The sequence below is a fragment of the Falco rusticolus genome, chromosome 1, assembly GCF_015220075.1.
Source record: "Falco rusticolus isolate bFalRus1 chromosome 1, bFalRus1.pri, whole genome shotgun sequence".
Classification (NCBI taxonomy): Eukaryota; Metazoa; Chordata; class Aves; order Falconiformes; family Falconidae; genus Falco; species Falco rusticolus.
The window spans coordinates 72,695,672-72,708,725 of NC_051187.1; the positions used below are offsets into that span (position 1 = coordinate 72,695,672).

The 13,054-nt window shown below is 39.1% G+C and overlaps 2 protein-coding genes across 4 annotated transcripts in view; one reads left to right on the plus strand and one right to left on the minus strand.

The window, feature by feature from the left end:
- FBXL5 (F-box and leucine rich repeat protein 5) overlaps positions 1 to 439 on the plus strand; it is a 35,405-nt gene extending 34,966 nt beyond the window's left edge. The window contains exon 11 of the mRNA XM_037384504.1: positions 47 to 439. Within this exon, the coding sequence (XP_037240401.1) occupies positions 47 to 123 (77 nt within the window). The 3' untranslated portion in view covers positions 124 to 439. The remainder of the gene's footprint in view (positions 1 to 46) is intronic.
- The window catches only part of CC2D2A (coiled-coil and C2 domain containing 2A), a 66,195-nt gene continuing 53,488 nt past the window's right edge, over positions 348 to 13,054 (minus strand). For 2 of the 3 annotated variants that reach the window (XM_037384461.1, XM_037384481.1), the window contains 9 exons: positions 12,377 to 12,397; positions 11,075 to 11,278; positions 10,493 to 10,582; positions 9,580 to 9,693; positions 7,964 to 8,098; positions 5,656 to 5,778; positions 4,959 to 5,017; positions 4,314 to 4,491; positions 348 to 3,270 (listed from right to left, as the gene is read on the minus strand). In XM_037384461.1, the coding sequence (XP_037240358.1) occupies positions 3,082 to 3,270; positions 4,314 to 4,491; positions 4,959 to 5,017; positions 5,656 to 5,778; positions 7,964 to 8,098; positions 9,580 to 9,693; positions 10,493 to 10,582; positions 11,075 to 11,278; positions 12,377 to 12,397 (1,113 nt within the window). In that variant the 3' untranslated portion in view covers positions 348 to 3,081. The remainder of the gene's footprint in view (positions 3,271 to 4,313; positions 4,492 to 4,958; positions 5,018 to 5,655; positions 5,779 to 7,963; positions 8,099 to 9,579; positions 9,694 to 10,492; positions 10,583 to 11,074; positions 11,279 to 12,376; positions 12,398 to 13,054) is intronic. The other variant, XM_037384471.1, reaches the window with a different exon arrangement.

The window sequence follows — 13,054 nt, forward strand, 5'->3', positions numbered from 1 at the left end:
TAAATGGCCCTTTTCTTCTTTTCACATTTGTTCTGTTTTTGTGCAGGTCCCCATGCTGAAACCGCCAGTGGATGCCAGAATTTGCAGTGTGGTTTTCGGGCCTGCTGCCGCTCTGGCGAATGACCGCTGACTTCTGATCTTTCAGTCTACTTCATTTAGCTGAGCAGGCTTCCTTTCATGCACTTTACTTACAGTTCGCATCTTGTGTTAACAATCTTTGGAGTGAGATTTGTTATACTAGCCTGACCCTGCCCACAACTTCAACATCTTAATTATGAGTGTACTGTACAGTGTTGTAACAATCTCACAATCTCATTTGGTTTGAAGGGTATGGGGGTTTGTTCTACTTAATTTGGGGAAGATGGGAAAACATTCTTTTTTTTTTTTTTTAATGCCACTTTCTTCCAAGTTTGGCACTTAAATATACTTTACTGGATTATTTTGTGTTAAGTGAATGGTTTTTTATTTTGAATCCATAAGTACAACATAAAGCTCTGCAGAGAATTGGAAATGTATTGTTTGCATTTGGGTAACAGTTATACATCTTTAGGAGCCTTGTTTCTTCCCCTTTCCTCTCATCCTGAAGTCATTCTTTGTATTTCAAAATTAGGGAAATTCCCACCTTCCTTTTGCATTTGGTTTTGTATTTGGGCTTGAAAGACATACTCAAATAAAACATTCCCACCAACAAAAAAAAAAGTATGTAGCAGTTGAATATATGTGCTTTTAAGGTGTGATAGCCAGGCATACCATGCCAATAGGCTGCAGAGGGTGGGTGGGTGGGCGGGCATATGGTGGTTGCAGAGCTGTGAACCTTGCAATATGTGGGGGTGGGGGGGTGTTTCGGGTTTTTTTGTTCCCATGATTGTGTTAAATGCATTTTTGAAACAGCTTCCAAGGAAGTCAGTTTTCATTCATATCAAATCTGTGGAGGACAACAAGATGTTTTCCCTGTTGCTTTGATTTTTATAAAAGACCCCTTACTAAACAGCAGAGACTAGCAGGGAGGCAAAGAATCCATTGTTGGGCTACGTGAAAGCCATGCTAGGAAGACAAAGCGAGTTATGTATGAGTAGTGCGCGAGTGTGTGGGTGGCAAGGGGAAGAGCCTATGGCAAGAGGAAGTGTCTATTGCAGCCCCTGTGAAGTTGCAAAGGTTAATGGCCACCTGCTCATGAGCGACACAGTTGCAGGTGCTTTTTTTCCTGGGCAAAGGAGGGGGGTAGGTGGCAACTCTGTAAAGGCAGGCAGTTTGGTATTTTGTTGGGTTTTTTTTTCCCCCCCCCATCCTGTGTAATTTTGAAGGCAGGCGATATGTCATTCTTCCCTGTTTCAGTAATTGGATAAATTCTTTTGAGTAGTATTTATTTAGGACAGCAGTCAGGGTGTGTGGGAAGTCAGCTTGCAGGTGTAGTGGAGACTACAATAAAAGGCATGTTTTGAGAGCATCTTGCTCCCACCAATACTGAAGAGTATTAAGGTAAGAAAAATACTAGTGAATGTGGAGTTGGTGCAGAGTTGGCTGTTCGTGGTTAACAGCTGCCTGTGATCTAGAGGCAGAATGTATAGTGCTCAGCTGGAAGCCTGCAGAAGAGGTATAAAAGGATACCATTATTCCAGCAACTGTTGCTTCAAGTAAGATGCATTAAATTTACTTCAGCGCCCAAAGGTTAGAGTAGACACATGGCTGTTCACACAGTGCTGAGGCAAGATGTGTGCCGTAACAAGGTACACAGTGGGCTTTCTTGTATCTGCCCTTTCAGAACACTGGCTTCTGCGGCTGGGAAGGTGCAGCTAGTGGTCCTCCTTGGTGCTAGGTGGTGGTTTCTGTGCAGACTGGTGGAGACAGCTGAGGACTGAATCGGCTGCAGAACATTCTGTTTGCTTACATGGTGTTTCTTCTACACCCTTCTCTGAAGGTGAGCTGGACTAAACTGGGGAGATGTCATCAATGTTGTTCAGCAAGGCATCACGTGATGACAATGTAGCTACTCCTTTCTGCTGGAGGTTTACAGAGCGGAACCTGTGGCAACAACCCTAGGCTCTAAGCCAAAGGTTTTGGTTCTAGAATTCATTGGACTGAATCTGGTTTGGAGTTAAGCTCAAGAATAATCTTAACTTAGGAAGAACAAGCATCAGAATTTACCAAAGCTCACCACACGATCACTTTCACTTGAAAGAGTTTGATTAGCAAGATAACTGCAGTAAATGCAGTGTATTTATATCGATATTAACAGTTAACACCACTATTTTCATACTAATATGCAAATTTGATTTGTACTAAGCTGTTCTTTCAATAATCTTTTACTAGGGTAACTTGCAGATGGAGTATGAAATCCTTAAAGTGGTTTGAAGTCTTCTATAAAATGAATTTGCCTCCACTTAAGTTTTGGTATAAATATTTATTAAATACTTTTGTCTTTAACTTCTAAAGAAAACATTGTTTTACACCTCTAAATGGTGCTAGCATTATACAGATGCTAAGCATAGAATAGCAGATGAAGAAGCCTCTTAAAAATTGAAGTATGGCCTTCACTTGACGGCTCCTTGGTGCATAAAATTTGTTTATGGATAAACAGTCCTGATCTTGATTCAGGAATTAAGGTACTGGAAAACTGTTAAGTATTTGTATTTGCCAGTGTCTTTGAAGAAGGTCTGTAGGTAAAATAAAGTGACTAGCTAAAAACATAGTCTTCAAGGCACAATTCCAGGAACCAGCTTCCACCTGAAGATAAGGCGGCTGAACTCTACCGTTTTACTCTGCACTGTCACTGTATCACCATCACACTGGACACATGTAATGCTTTTAGGAGTGACATGTGCCACGGGGAGCTTTAAAATAGTGTATAAACCCCACCTATTAGTACTGGAACTTTAAGCTGTCAGTCTCTTCCTTAACAGTAATACGTTAGTATCTTCAGTGGTTGCAGGGTGACTAAAGCTCATGTGTTTGCAGCTACTAAAAATCAGGTTGTCACGTGGTTTTTAAAATCCTTGGGCTACCTCAAAGCAGCAGTGGGAGAAATCTGTTATATTTACCCCTACATAAGCAAATTTCTTCAGGTATTCCGACTGGTCTATACTACCTATTTCGAACAAGTGAAGCAACATAAATCCATACAGAGAGAATATTTTGGGGATAAGCATGAATATACACGGCTAGAGCAAATTCAACATTGGAAATATCAATTGTATGAACTCCAGTGCTGTGTACAGCTTCTATTAAAGGTCTTACTTCAGAAAATGGCATATGAATAGGAAATCCGGAGACCTGGGGAAAAGAAAGGGAAAAACACATAAGGTAAGAAAAAGTAAAGGCACCTGAACAAATATCTAGTTTTAAAAATCTGGTTTACTGTGCATGTAAATTTATCTTTTTCTATTGCTGGCCTGGGGAGATGCAATAAAAAAAAGCATATTTTGTATTGTAATACCACCTCCTGATCTCATATACTTCAGGCAAGCTTCTGACACTTTTCCTTTTTGGTCTGGGTTAAGTTTGGAGTAAAGGTGTTTAGAAATCAACTAAAATAAAGTTATATTAATGAACACATAAGAGGCAGAAAAGCAGCAAAGTTATGCTGTTAACTGGTCTTACTCATTGTGTTTTCCTGTCTGCACTGGCTAGGGATTTGAGGTGGCAAATGTCTCCTGCCCATACGCTAAGTTCAACAGGAACTGAAACCTCAGCTCATTTTGAGTGTTGCTATAGTTGTGTACAGTATTGCCACCTTGTGTGTTTTACCAGAAGAGCAGAATAGCCTGGAGGAAGAACAGAGGAGTACACTGGTGGCTGCAGGGAACACTTAAGTAAGTAATCTGTCTTTTAAATGGAGTGGAGCAGAGAGCAGAGAACTGAAGTGTGGGCTCTTACACCTGTAAGTAGACTGTGTAGCACTACTTGGCATGAGTGCCAGGTTCTTGCTGACCAGCCCTGAGAGCTAATGCACCAATCAACCTGTAAGCAGCCAGTGCTAGGAGACTGCACTTCTGTGCGTTGGAAGTAGTGACTGTTGTGTTACAGCAATACTGCAAGACCAGTGCAGCCAGTTTATCTTCACATTCTTAGCTTTATGTTCACCAAAGTTTTTATCTTCAACATCTACAAATGAAATAAAATATATTCTCACTCCTTCACTTTGTAAATGTTACATTGGTTTATCTTTGGTATAAAAACTCTTGTGTTTTTTTGGTAGTAGAGGAAATAAGTAGCCTAGGATGCTCTTCTGTATCACAGAGCTGTGATACTAAATCCTAGGGATTTAGATTAGAATCCTAGTTCTATGCACAAGACATACATGTTCACAACTGTACCCTGTAATCTCCTAGCTGCTTTTGGAGCTCTGCCTGATGGTCGTCTTCTACATTTTTGCCTTGGTTTTGTTCCAGCAGCGGCAAAAAGTTACGTAAGGTAGAGGTGCAGTATCTGTTCCAACGAGTTAGGTGCCTTGGTCTCCATTCCATAATCTTCTCTTTTAATATTTTTTCAATTCTGCAATAAAGAGACTGATTATTACAGTCCTAGTATTTAACTGGGCATCTGAACTGATCTCCATTAATGCACTTAGTATAGATTATGGGGGCACAGAAATGACCTCAGTTAATTTACCGCTACCAAAAAGCAATGCTGACATAGCTATATGGTGCCTGCATGGTCAGCAGCAGAATGAGAGGCCAGGGGCTTACAACCAATCTCAGGTTACACCCTCTCCTCTCATCCCTCTCCAGCATTTTGCTTATTAAGAAATGGTAAAGCAATGATTGATCAGTTCGTTCTATCTGGCAGTCTTTTATTACAGAGAATTAAAGAAAGTCCTATGAACTACAGCTCCTGATTTTTTGGGGGTTTTTTTTAGGCTGTCCCCCAATTCCTAGCATTCAGAGCAGGTTCTTAGGATGGAGCATATTCATACCTCGAGTGATCAGTACTGACAGCATTTGTTCTGGAGATAGAATTACCTGGCTTGTAGTTCCACTGCAGCAGCCTTGTCTGAATGCTGATAAACCAATTCTTCAGGCTTGCAACAAATAAAACAAATATTAAAATGTGCAATCTTTTCTAGCTGTACAACATAACTAAAGTTACGTACTTGCATGATGGTACTTGCATGAGTTCACAATTATGCTAAAATAACAGATTTAGTAGAGACATGATAAAACATTAACTAGATGTTTGTGTATCGTGCTGTGGTTTGGGTTTTTTTCCCTGGTAAACTTCAACTGCTTATAGCTGTGATGAACTAGAAAAATTACTGTTTGTTTACTAAGAATGTGCATACAGCTTGAAATAACGCCTTTCTGGCTGTAAGATAAAAGTTGGCATTTCCTTTATAGTACCAAGCTACTACTTTAGGTATGCTTGTGTTAAAGATTTGTCCTATTTACTTCACTGTTGTCCTGAGGTCTTACTCTTACATGAATAGTGAGAGGACAACAGCTGTGCATTCAATCTGTATAAAAATGAATACTGCAAAGTATTTGGGGGTTTTTTTGGTTTTTTTTTTAAGGAATACCTGGGAAAATTTTTTTAAATCCAATGCTATTACATAAATATTTTTTACCACAGACGTCCAAAGAACTTAAGTCTCTGCTTCTTTATACTAAGTCTGTGATATCTCAACCTCTCAAAATGACTTAGTAATGGATCCATTAGTACCTGAACACTGTGGAGACCAGGGTATGGCAAGCTTCTTGAAAAGAAAGACTTCCAGTGTTTTGTTCTGCTGATGTCAAAATTTATCCGTACTGGGGCATCATACTCTTGCATATTAAACCAAATCTACAAGAAAGCAAGTATGTTTTAACCATCGGCATATATAATCTCAGCTATGGAACACATTCCACTTCCACGGCAGTACAATACTATATAATCTTGACCTGTGGCAACTACCAGTATGAGTTGATGTGGAACAAGGCAATCTTGTATAGTCACAGCTGATGTGCAACTTCTGCATTCTTGCATCAAAAGGGATGCTGCTGGCCTTGTGCTTCTGAGTACGGGTGGAGACCAGGGTATGAACAGAAGTACCGTCTGCAGTTGGCAACTCTTCCAGCTGAATCTTGTTCTCCTGTATCTCCTTCTCAGTGCCTCATCTACTGTGCACCATGGCAGTTTTTATGATTTCAGGAACTTTCTGCCTTTACCATCGCTTCATCATTGCACAGTGTTGGGTTACCATATACTCTAGAGTTTCTTCAGCTGTCCGGAGCTGCACTTACACCCCTCTGGGTTGCTACACAAGTATTTTCTGAATTCTGGCAAAATTCTTCTACCAGCCCAGCGCTGTGCAGCTGTGATACCTGGTGGCCTGCTGCACCTCCAGCACCGCTGCTATTTCAGTCTTACAATGCAGAATATAAGCAGCTATTGCAAATACACATGGCTCCTCCATGTGTTTTATCATCAAGAGGAACCTATTTCTTGCATGCCCCTTCTTTACAGACGTTCAGTTTGGTTTGTGTTTGATCTTAGTCTGAAGCATGCAAGCATTGTAGGCTTCTTGTTCAAAACAACCTTTAAATAACTACTGCTAAGGCTGAAAAATGTACCAATTAATAGTGACCTTTTGTAACTGATCGTTCTGCGTACAGCCTATGTGACACAACATAGCTGTTTTTTCCGGGGTTGGATATGAATGAAGTGCTATCACTCTGCTAGCAGCACACCTGCTCAGAGTCACATCTAGACTGGAATGTGTTGCCTTGAAAGACATGGTTGAGCTCTGTAGTTCTAGGTTAGCTGATAAGCTTGTCAGTGCAGAAGTCTTTAGTTGCTTCTTCCAGCCATTAGATTATGTTTTTCTTAACTGTAAGTTTAGTACTACAAAAAAACCCCCACCAAAACCACCCACCCAAACCAACTCAACCGTTTCCCAGAATGCTTTCAATGACAGAACTGACACTTTAAAAATAAATATACTTTAGAATATTAAATTCTCATCCAAAGTCAGGATTTGTGTTTAGAATAAAACGCCAGAAGACCGAAACCCAAAACTTACAATGTATGACACTTCAAATTACTTTTCCAGGTATGTTTTCAACACAGAAAATAACGTTTGCTGTGTTTCAGTACAAAATGCAAGCCTGACTCACTGTTTCCTTATAGTGTTTCAAAAAAACCCTGAGGCATAAATGTCTAAACTTAACTTCCAGTTCATTCAAATAAAACCTAGGGTTCTCTTTCTTTTCACTCTGGTTTTAAACTCGCCTTCGATCTTTCCCACGTCTCTGCCTTGCTGTCAGGGCCCCAGAAGCTGTGAGGGTTTGCTTCCAGCCAAGTCAGGAACCTGCCCAGGGTTTCTGCTGCAGCTGTGCCCAGTTCTGTGGCTTTTGATTCACTTGCCCAGAGCTGTGCAGCTCTTACAACACCTTCTCTCCTCTCCCCCCGTGCTGTCTCACAGAGGGTTTCCAGCCGCACAATGAATAATATCGCGTGAACGTGCACTAGTATTACTTGTATTTTATCGCAGATAAATAGGAGGACTTAACACCAGGCAGAAAATCAATGCGGTTTTTGTGCCTTGTAGTGCCAGCTCTGTGTTCTGCACACTGAACCATTCAGGGCTGTGCCTTCCGTTATGTATGCAACTCAAGTGACCACTTCCAGTGTGCTTCATTTTTCAGTTTGCAGATTAAATGTAACTATTAGCTTTGCTGAATTACTATGCCTCAGCTAAACAGTGATAAACTTAGGCTATCCAAGTTGGAAAATAGGTAAGTAGAACCCAGTAATGAAAACTATTACAAATGAGAATCATGATCCACCTAAATGCTGCTTAAAAAAGAAATCTTTCTTAATTTAAGTATTTAAAGTAGCTGAAGAGCCTACTTAAGATTAAATAAAATCACTAACATGACAGCCTAAACATAGTTACATTAATGAACGAATCATGTATAAGGTAAAGAAAAATACCAAGTTACCAGCTCTTAGTGTATAGAACTGCGACAAGACTAGGTACACTTACATTATCACAGCTGATCAGACAGTACACATTTTGTAAGGGGCAGAAAGTATCATACTGCCCATAAAAACATCCAGTACTGGGATTCCAGATTACATATTGGCTTTGTTCCAAAGTTAATACATATGCAGTTGGTCCCTAGGAAGAAATAAAAAAAAAAAGTATGAGAAAGATGGTTTAGAACTGGCTACAAAGACAGTATGCTTTGCATTGTTTGGAATGTAACATTTTTACTAGTGAGATGAATAGTACTTTTTGGGGCAAACTGACTGGAAGAATTTACAGGTTCATTACAATTCAACCAACTAACACACAATAATGTGCTCTCTGTGTCTTACATGGCAATGACACAGCCCCCAGCCATTCCTGAAAGTCGAGGTGGTTCAGCTGCAAACTGATACAGAATTCCGCATACAGGCATGTTTAATGTATGCCACTTCAGTATCAGCATGTCCTGCTTGGCTACTGCCACAGCTCTTATCCACGGGCAACCTGTGGGTTGAAGGACTGCTGCCTAGGCAGCGCAATTTGTGCCTCATCCATCCATCAGCCTTCCCTCATAAGGAACTTCCCAGCTCTCTCTTTATATTCTCTAACAGGAATCCCTAAATCGGTCACCTATTTTCCCGTTACCTCCTACATTTTCCAGGTACCTTGAAATACCTGGAATAATCCCCCTTCTGACAGCATGCATAAACTGAATGCTTGAAGTACTACAATCTCCATCTGATTTTTGAGTGGAAGGAATCTACCTGAGTACCTGTTCCTGCCACTGTGGTACCTCAGAATGTGCTGAAGAGACTAGTTTGGACCAGATTTTTACCAAAATTCTGTTCAGCAAAACTTTCACATGTGTTTCATTTGAGATACTAATGGTGGAAATTTGCATTATAAACAGCCTTGCCATCTCTTTGAAAAAAGCGGTACCAGTTACTTGGAAATCTAAGTGCTTCCCTGACAACAAATGCATCTCCAAAGAGGCAAAACATCGAAATGTTTTAGTTCTTAGCCAGTCTAAGACGGATTGCTGCCACAGCAGGCTCACAGCAATGACCGGGTACATAGCAGTCCAAGGGAAAGCAAACTGCATAGCCTGCCTGCGTCACAGGAGGCAGATGAAGATTGCCTTGTCGAGCCTGAACAAATCTGTCATTGCTCCAGCTGCACCTTTGCCATCAGCTGGAGAGAGTAAGAATCCTCTCCTGCCACCTCTCAACCTTTACCCAATCCCACCCAAACGCTGTCACAGTCTGTGTATCCACAACTGCGACACTGTGAATGGACTGTCTCCATTACCTGGATACACCATGTATACAAGCTCAAGTCCAGTCCAGGTTTACAGATGCTTGGTAGTATACTATGAGGATGACAGCTACAACCAGATTAACTGTAAAAACATGGCTCCAGGAAAAAAAACAGATGACACTCACACTAAGATATACTTTCAATTTATTTTTTTTTTTCCTTCTCTCTGAAAAGAATCAGTTCCAGCAGAACCAATGTGAAGATAACTTCCTGGAAATACGTGCCAGCAAGAAAAAATTCTACCCCACTGCTGGGAACCAAAGACTTCACAGAATAAAAGTTAATATACAGACCAAATGAAGAAATCCTCTTACCTCAGGAATAGCATTTCCAATGATAAGCCAGGCTTTTTTCCCCATACCAAGAAAATAATTACACAAGAGCACAGCATGTTCTTCTTCATCTCCCGCCAGAAGATAAAGAAATTGCTAATTAAGGTTAAAAAAAAAAAAAGAAAAAAGTCTTTCTATGCAGTTATCAACTGTGTTTTCAACTGACAACATTTAATAATGTTCCTTAACACTTCTGAAGCAAGAGTCCTCTCAGATCTTTGCAACTGATCTTTTTTGTTTATCAGGCAATGCTTCAACATGCAGGATGAAGAGTGAATGCTGTGAAGATACATGATGCAGATCTGAGACTCTACCACAGGAACCAGGGTCTTTGTCTTTTGAGTTATTCTGAATTTTGCAGAAAAGTTCTGAGATGGTAAAAAACTGTGATTAACTTAATGTCTGCTGTTACTCTATAGATGACAGGATTTATTTCTATGTGATGGAGAAAGCTAAATATCCCATTATTTTTGCTGACATTACATGCAATGTTTTTTTCTGTAGTTTCTTGGAACTACAATGATACATTTTAAGTCTAGTTTTAAAGTCTCCATCAGTTAGCATCCTTTCACTTGTGCATGACTAGCCATTTTAGATTGTTTTATAACTGAAAAACAACAGGAAAAGCTTAAAACCCTAAGCATTCTTAGGGTGAATAATCTGCAAGCTATCAAAGATCAGGATTAACAACTTTTCTCAAGCTTTGGTCCTCATTCTTTGAAATAAATGGCTCATAAAGAAACACAGTCCTCACAATAATAGAATCACAGGATAATTTAGGTCTGAAGGGACCTCAGGAGCTCATTTAGTACAATCTCTCCCTGAAAGCAGGGGCTGCTAGGATGTTACATCATATTCAAGAGGATAAAGAACTTCTGTTTAATGCATTACTTACGTCTGACGTACTCCATAAATCACAAATTCCAGCAAATGACACACTGTCTGGCAAAAAAGGAATCAAAGCAACGTATCGAGCCACCAATTCCTGCAAGAAAACAAAACAGAGCAAGTCTCTCCTTTGTTTCATGACAGACAAATCTAAGAGTAGTAGTATTATACCAGATGTGAAACATGTTGCTGTTTCCACAGGTATCAGTGACAAAACACTGACTAACCTCATTAGTGTAGCACCTAGCTCATTTTAGAACTTGCAGCAAAGACTGATGATTTACTCCCATTGAGGTTTGGTGTAACTCTTTTTTTAAAGGACAATACTCATTAATATACCTATTTTTTTCCAGAGAGGGCAGATACCCTTTTCCAGCATCATTACGGATAGAATTAGTGTGTATCACATGTAAGTCATTACTGCTTTATTTTGTATCTCCAGTTTTTTCCTTTACAAAAAGCATAGCCATACAGCAGACACATAAAAATGGTATGTGCCTACATGCATATGCATGGGCACATGCACGTGCAAACACACGTTCTGAAATCGATATCCCAGAAACTTCACTATCTTTTCTAAAGTACTTACTGCTGCTGTTTGAGAACTATTTGGGACAGCATCAAGAAGCTCCTGTGGTGGATTCAGAGGTTTGATATATCTGGTAATAAAAACTGTCTTCCCACTGAGGTCAATCACTGTTGTTAAGCATTGGCGGCTTGGAAACATTGATGTACATTCAGCTTCATACTTTTCTGCTGCCTGGAGCAATTTCTCATCTTCTTGGGTATCAAACTTCAAAAGACAGTAGAATTTATACAAAAATAAGTTTATTTATAGTTTGGGCTTAAGTCTTTACTGTATTTGGCCTTATTTCAGTGTAAAATTCTTTCCTAATAGCACTTTGAACTTGCCTTGGAATAGATACTTCAGCTCTCAGACACGTAAGAAAGGTCAAGGTAATGGAAAACCAAGCAATTTGCATTTACTTATGAATGCACATAATCACCTGTACCTACAAGCTGTCTTTATTAAAGCACTGAAAACATAGTAAAAGTTATGGCCAAGTGAAACTGCAGGGATGCGTGTGTAACACCACATATTAATTCAAAGGTAGACAATTATGGTTAGGTACCAGTCCTGTGTGCTATTCACATAGCACTCCAAAGCCACAATTGAGGTTATTCACAAAATCCCAGTAATTCTTACATAAATAACAATTTAGTAATTCTTATATGAACAACTGCAACAACCTTGCACAATGCCAACATATTTGAAGAGAAGTTCCAAGTAATTTTTAGACGGATCCTTATAATTCAGTTGTCAGAAAATTCTCATGTTTTTAGATGAGATTTTCCAAAAGGAAGTCTGGGCCTCAAAAATCACATATTAATTATATAACAATGACAATTATTTACTCATATGTCACTTAAGATGTCATCTCTTAAAGGTATTGGGATCAGTCAAAAGAGTTTTTTTTAATCTCCTTAGAATCCCTTGTGTATATTCTGGTGATGCTGAGAATAAAAGCTCATCCTTCACAATATTTTTGTTCAAAATACACCACTTTTTGTCATTTTTTTTTTACCCTCTTCTCAAACTAACCAGAGGTGGAACAGCTCGGCACTGCCCTGTAGCTAGACCTCAAAGTCTAGCAGAGAAGGCAGACATTGGTGATTCTTCTCAACCGTAATTAACAGCTGAAATGTACAGCCTCTAGCATTTTGTAAATTTAAATGTAGTAATTCACTGCAAGCATTGCTGACAAATAAACAGCTACTATGTCAGAGTCAAGTACTGCAAAGTGCAAAAAGATTGCTGAATAGCACAAAACCAAGCTAAATCTTAAACAGGGAACAACATATCTCTCGATTTAATTTATTAATATTGTACCTTCTTAAGCATTTCATTCATCTATATAGAGATTCAGGAGGGACAGCAGGAAAGAGAGGAAAAATAGGTAAGCAAACAAAAAAAGTATCATAAAATTAAACTAAAACTAAGCTTAGCATCCTAAACCAGTACAAGAATATTTCAAACAACTGCAGCAGGAATGGCTAGTAATAGCAACAAAGGACAGCAAAATGTTTAGTTAATTTTTGTCATTTTATGCCAAACACTTTCTGTAAGTAGTATATCTGTTGCATTTGGGGAGTTGCAGCACAGAATTATAACTTTTTCAGTCACGGTGAGTGTCACAGTTAAGCACATGTCACTTTAGTAGTGTTTTTATATACCGATTACCTAAGATAGAACAGTCTCTTAATGAATTTGGTCCTGCTTTACTTAGTTTCCTCTAACATGAAATTATATTTTATTGTTTTCTATCTATATTGCTTTGAAAGAAATGTACACGATTTTCAAATAATCCAATGTTTGCTGAAGAAATAATTTGGTTTGGCTTACTATCCAAGGTAAATAAATCATCTGCTGCTAAGTAAAATTTTCATAGGATTAGAAAAATCTCTAATTCAGAGTGAACAAAAATCTGGCAAAGTTCCTGTTGATTTATTCATCACAACTGTTTTTTCCATTGTTCTTCAGATTTTAGAGAAAAGGTCTTCTGTGCCA